The sequence below is a fragment of the Grus americana genome, chromosome 12 (assembly GCF_028858705.1).
Source record: "Grus americana isolate bGruAme1 chromosome 12, bGruAme1.mat, whole genome shotgun sequence".
NCBI lineage: Eukaryota > Metazoa > Chordata > Aves > Gruiformes > Gruidae > Grus > Grus americana.
In genome coordinates, this window is record NC_072863.1 from 11,207,545 (window position 1) to 11,214,100 (window position 6,556).

General features: G+C 45.6%; 1 protein-coding gene across 9 annotated transcripts in view; it reads left to right on the forward strand.

The window, feature by feature from the left end:
• TAF1 (TATA-box binding protein associated factor 1) overlaps positions 1–2,032 on the forward strand; it is a 35,108-nt gene extending 33,076 nt beyond the window's left edge. For all 9 annotated transcript variants that reach the window (XM_054838945.1, XM_054838947.1, XM_054838949.1 and 6 more), the window contains 2 exons: positions 207–384; positions 1,446–2,032. In XM_054838945.1, coding sequence (XP_054694920.1) covers positions 207–384; positions 1,446–1,662 — 395 coding nt within the window. In that variant the 3' untranslated portion in view covers positions 1,663–2,032. The remainder of the gene's footprint in view (positions 1–206; positions 385–1,445) is intronic.
• Positions 2,033–6,556: the final 4,524 nt, after the last annotated feature.

Below are 6,556 nucleotides of genomic sequence, written 5' to 3' on the forward strand. Positions count from 1 at the left end.
AGAATGAGATTGCTTTTGAATAACATCAGAATTGGCCACTTAGTAAGTGGTATCACCTCCCAGATACTCTTTCTGCTACCTTGTGGAGACACTACTTTGTATACATTCCTTACAGTCAATATTGTAGCCTTTAAAACAAAGCAATGGGTATGTAACTAACAGAACAAAACTGTTGATTTGTGACCAAATGTTGGTTTATTACACAGCTATCCAACTGAGTGAGAGTGGCAGTGACTCAGATGTGGAGCCCAATACAGTGAGACCTAAACAACCTCATGTTCTTCAAGAGAACACACGAATGGGCATGGACAATGAAGAAAGCATGATGTCTTATGAAGGAGATGGTGGGGAGACATCTCATGTTATGGAGGACAGTAATATCAGGTAATTAGAGCTGAGAATCTTGTTAAAATAATTCTTCAAAACAAAATCCCTTCTCCTAAAGATTTCTGAAGTGTTTATTATAAAAAGCTGAAGAATATATCTTTTTTTTTCTTTTATGTTATTTTGTCACTGGTTTTAGTGTCGCAACCATAATTACCATAATTGCAATTTACTTCTTATCGACAGAAATTTGGTTTTGTTTTTAGATTTTCACTAATAAAAATGTTAGTAAAAGTTCTTTCTTGTAAGTTAGATGATTTCCTGTACATAGTGTTTTTTGAAGGCAGGACAAATAAAGGTATTTTTATAGGTTATCTCAGCACCTACAAGATGCCTTTGAAGTTAAGAGGTTAAGAGATGATTTAGCTGATTAACTTTATGGTTTTGTTTTGGTTTTTTTTTCCTCTAAGAATAAGCATTTCCTTACTTGAAAGGAAACTGCTTAGTTGAAGTCCAAAAGAATAGGAATATACATATTCTGTATTTTGGAAGGAGTTCCATTATTAGAAAATGACAAGTATAGCAATATCAGCTTTTTTTTTTTGCATCCACTTGAGAGAATACTGACCTACTCTTCCTTCTCTGGCCATTCTGTAGAATATTAGCATTAGATTCTCTGTTTTTTTTCTACTTGTGGAATTCAGTCCCTTAATGCTATTATTGATATTTGCCTAATAAATGATGGTACAGGTAGCCACGCTGAGTCAGACAAGTGGTTGGTCCAGCCCAGTACCTTGACAATAGTCAGCAGAAAATGCTAGAAAAGATGATGAGAATGGGCTGTCTGCAGTAAAGGTGACAGAAGGTGATGAAATGATCTCTTTTCCTGCCTTGAGTATATCAGGGCATGATGAGGATGCTGGCAGACAATTGTTTCATCAGGAGAACAGATTTTTTTATTCTAAAGAGCTGGCCATTGACAGAATTGAAGTGCACAGTGGTTCCAAGTGTTCCACAAGGACTTCAAGCCAGGGACCTTTCACAGGAGTTAAATACAAAATTGTCAGTATCAGCAGCTGATTTGAAATGGTGGTATAGTGAGAGTATCTTCTTTCTTCTAGTTATGGCAGCTATGAAGAACCAGACCCAAAATCCAACACAAGAGATACTAGTTTCAGCAGTATTGGAGGGTATGAGATCTCAGAAGAGGAGGAAGAGGAAGAACAGCAGCGCTGTGGACCAAGCGTATTAAGTCAAGTCCATCTGTCTGAGGATGAGGAAGACAGCGAGGACTTTCATTCCATTGCAGGAGACAGTGACCTGGACTCAGACGAATAAACTCCCTTTCCTGAGATGATGGTCATCCTGAGCTACTCTTGGCTCCTGAATTTCTCTTGTCCCAGCTTGGCATAAGGAACAGTGTAGTGTGGACTGTGCTAACAAGTAGTAGATTTTTTTTTAATATAATATTTTAATCAGTTATAAAACATGTTATGTAACTGAGTAAATGGTGAAAAATAAGCTTTAGACAAGCTGAAGTTTTGGGTGCTTGTAGCCTGTACTAGTTCCAGAATCCAGATGAAGATTTGTATGGTTTGTTCTTCAGTCCTTACAGACATAAAATAATTTCTCATAAATACTGTTGGATACATGCATGTCTATCAGGAAAAAAATGCTGGCTCAGAATAAAATACCTTCTGTTGATAAACAATTATGAAACAGTTTTCATTTCATAAAGGTAAGGTTTTTCTCTAGGACCACAGCATGAACGCAGTGTGTGAAGTCTTACCCCAGACTGGTTCTGATAATTACCTAACTGGTTTGAATACTTCAGTAAACAGCTGCCCTATTATTTTTTTTAAGTTGCAATTAGTCCTAGATACCAGAATTTGGTAATTTGAGTTTTCATTATATTCACAGGAGATTCCTCATTCTCAGTCACCTGGAAAGCAGGCACAGACCCTGGGGTTCTGTATGAAATTCTGCTGTACCATCAACTGAGTTCATGTAAATAAAACTTGAGAAGGTTTAAAAACTTTTGCTTTTATTGTTACAAACAGGAGGAGCTGGAAACCATTGTGCAGCAGGAAAACTATGGTATAGTTGCTGGCATGGAAACATAGTGGTATGACTCGCACGACTGGAGTGTTGCAATGGATGGCTACAAACTCTTCAGAAGAGATAGGCAAGGAAGGAGAGGCAGTGGGGTGGCTCTGTATGTTAAGGAGTGTTTTGATTGTTTAGAGCGTAAGGATGGTGATGATAGGGCAGAGTGTTTATGGGTAGGAATCAGGGGGAAGGCAAATAAGGCAGATATGGTGGAAGACCACCCAGCCAGGATGAAGATGCAGAAGAAATATTCTATAAGCAGCTGGGAGAAGTCTCATGATCACTAGTCCTTGTTCTCATGGGGGACTTCAACTTACCAGATGTCTGCTGGAAATACAACAGAGCAGAGAGGAAACAGTTGTCCTGGTTTTAGCTGAGAGGGTTGATTTTCTTCATAGTAGCTAGTGTGGGGATATGTTTTGGATTTGTGCTGGAGACAGTGTTGATAATATAGAGATGTTTTTGTTCTATGGACTTATTGTTGAGCAGTGTTTACACAGAGCCAAGGCCTTTTCTGCTTCTCGCACTGCCCTGCCAGCGGGATGGCTGGGGGTGCACAAGAAGTTGGGAGGAGACACAGACAGGACAGGTGACCCAAACTGACCAAAGGAATATTCCATACCATATGACATCATGCTCAGTTTATAAGGAGCTTGGGGGAAGAGAGGAGGGGGGCCGGCGGCGTTCGGAGCGATGGTGTTTGTCTTCCCAAGTAACCGTTACATGTGACAGAGCCCTGCTTTCCTAGAGATGGCTGAACACCTGCCTACCCATGGGAAGTGGTGAATGAATTCCTTGCTTTGCTTTGCTTCTGCACGCGGCTTTTGCTTTACCTATTAAAATGTCTTTATCTCAACCCATGAGTTTTCTCACTTTAACTTTTCCAATTCTCTCCCCCATCCTGATGGGGGGGAAGTGAGTGAGCGGCTGCGTGGTGCTCAGCTGCCAGCTGGGGTAAAACCACGACAACAGTCTAGGAGGTTTCTGGAGTGTGTGGAAGAGAACTTCCTGACACAGCTAGTGAGCGAGCCAACTAAGGAAGGTGCCCTGCTGCACCTGTTGTTTGTGAACAGAGAAGGACTTGTGGGTGATGTGATGGTTGGAGGCCATCTTGGTCATAGCGATCATGAAATGATACAGTGTTCGATTCTTGGAGAAGGAAGGAGGGTCAGCAGAATTGCTACCTTGGATTTCCGGAGGGCAGACTTTGGCCTGTTTAGGAGGCTGGTTGACAGAGTCTCTTGGGAGGAAGTCCAGAAGGGCAAAGGAGTCTAGGAAGGTTGGACATTCTTCAAGAAGGAAGTCTTAAAGACTCAGGAGCAAGCCGTCCGTGTGTGCTGTAATACAGGCCGTTGGGGAAGAAGATCAGCCTGGCTGAACAGAGCTTTGGCTGGAACTCAGGGAAAAAAAAGGAGACTTTATGGCCTTTGGAAGAAGGGGCAGGCAACTCAGGAGGACTACCATGACATTGTTAGGCTATGCAAGGAGAAAATTAGAAGGGCCAAAGCCCAACTAGAACTTAACCTGGCTACTGCTGTTAAAGACAGTACAAAATGTTTTTATACATACATTAACAACAAAAGGAGGACTAAGGAGAATCTCCATCCTTTATTGGATGTGGGGGGAAACATAGTGAACAATGGATGAGGAAAAGGCTGAGGTACTTAATGCCTTCTTTGCCTCAGTCTTCAGTGGTAAGACCAGTTGTTCTCTGGGTACCCAGCCCAGACTGGAAGACTGGGCTGGAAGACAGGGAGCAGAATGAAGCCTCCAAAACCCAAGGGGAAATGATAGTGACCTGCTACATCCCTTAGACACACACAAGTCTGTGAGCCTGGATGGGATCCACCCAAGAGTACTGAGGGAGCTGGTGGAAGTGCTCATCAAGCCACTTTCTATCATTTATCAGCAGTCCTGGCTAACCGGGGAGGTCCCAGTTGACTGGAGGTTAGCCAATGTGACACTCATCCACAAGAAGGGCTGGAAGGAGGATCTGGGAAACTATAGGCCTGTCAGTCTGACCTTCGTGCTGGGGAAGGTTATGGAGCAGATCATCCTGAGTGCCATCACGCAGCATGTGTAGGATAACCAGGTGATCAGGCCCAGTTAGCATGCATTTATGAAAGGCAGTTCCTGCTTAACTAACCTGATCTCCTTCTTATGACAAGGTGACCTGCTTAGTGGATGAGAGAAAGACTACGGATGTTGCCTACCTAGACTTTAGTAAAACCTTTGACACTTTCCCACAGCATTCTCCTGGAGAAACTGGCTGCTCGTGGCTTGGATGGGTGTACGCTTCACTGAGTAAAAACCTGGCTGGATGACCGGGCCCAAAGAGTCGTGGTGAATGGAGTTAAATCCAGTTGGTGGCCGGTCACAAGTGGTGTTCCTCAGGGCTCAGTATGGGGGCCAGTTCTGTTTAATATCTTTATCAATGATCTGGATGAGGGGATCAAGTGCACCTTCAATAAGTTTGAAGGCAACACCATGTCGTGTGGGAGTGTTGATCTGCTTGAGGATAGGAAGGGTCTGCAGAGGGCTCTGGACAGGCTGGATCAATGGGCTGAGGCCAACTGTATGAAGTTCAACAAGGCCAAGTGCAGAGTCCTGCACTTGGGTCATGTGGTGGGTTGACCCTGGCTGGAGGCCAGGTGCCCACCAGAGCCGCTCTATCACTCCCCCTCCTTAACTAGACAGGAGAGAAAAGGTATAACGAAATGCTTGTGGGTTGAGATAAGGACAGGGAGAGATCACTCACTAATTACCGTCATGGGCAAAACAGACTGAATTTAGAGAGAAAATTAATTTAATTTACCAAGCAAAACAGAGTAGAGGAATGAGAAATAAAATCAAATCTTAAAACACCTTCCCCCACCCCTCCCTTCTTCCTGGACTTAACTTCACTCCTGGTTTCTACCTCCTCCCCCCTCAGCGGCACAGGGGGACGGGGAATGGGCGTTATGGTCAGTTGATCACACACTGTTTCTGCCGCTTCTTCATCCTCAGGGGGAGGACTCCTCTCATCGTTCCCCTGTGCCAGCATGGAGTTCCTCTCATGGGAGACAGTCCTTCACAAACTTCCCCAGTGTGGCGCTCTCCCACGGGGTGCAGACCTTCAGGAGCAGACTGCTCCAGCGTGGGTCCCGCACGGGGTCACAAGTCCTGCCAGCAAACCTGCTCTGGCATGGGCTCCTCTCTCCACAGGTCCTGCCAGGAGCCTGTTCCAACACAGGCTCCCACGGGGTCACAGCCTCCTTCAGGTGCCTCCACTTGCTCCGGCATGGGGTCCTCCAGGGGCTGCAGGTGGAATCTCTACACCCCCTCATCCTTCCTCCATGGGCTGCAGGGGGACAGCCTGCCTCACCATGGGCTGCAGGGGAATCTCTGTTCCGCCACCAGGAGCACCTCCTCCCCCTCCTTCTACGCTGACTTTGGTATCTGCAGAGTTTCTCACATCTTCTTACTCCTCTCCCCAGCTGCAAAAGCTCTGCCTAACTTGTTTTTTTTCCCCCTTCTTAAATATGTTATCACAGAGGCACTGATGGGCTTGGCCTTGGCCAGCAGTGGGTCCGTCTTGGAGCCGGCTGGCATTGGCTCTGTCAGACACTGGGGAAGCTTCTAGCAGCTTCTTGGAGAAACCACCCCTGTAGCCCCCCCGCTACCAAAACGTTGCCACGCAAACCCAATACAAGTCACAACAACCCCATGCAATGCTAGAGATTTGGGGAAGAACGGCTTGAAAGCTGCCTAGTGGAAAAGGACCTGGGGGTGTTGGTCAACAGCCAGCTGAATACAAGCCTGCAGTGTGCCCAGGTGGCCAAGAAGTCCAACAGCATCCTGGCTTGTATCAGAAATAGTGTGGCCAGCAGGACTAGGAAAGTGATCGTCCCCCTGTACTTGGCCCTGGTGAGGCTGCGCCTCAAGTACTGTGTTCAGTTTTGGGCCCCTCACTACAAGAAAGACATTGAGGTGCCGGAGCATGTCCAAAGAAGGGCAACGAAGCTGGTGAAGGATGTAGAGAATAGGTCTTACGAGGAGTGGCTGAGGGAACTGTGGTCATTTAGCCTTGAGAAATGGAGGCTGAGGGGAGACTTTATTGCTCTCTACAACTACCTGAAAGGAG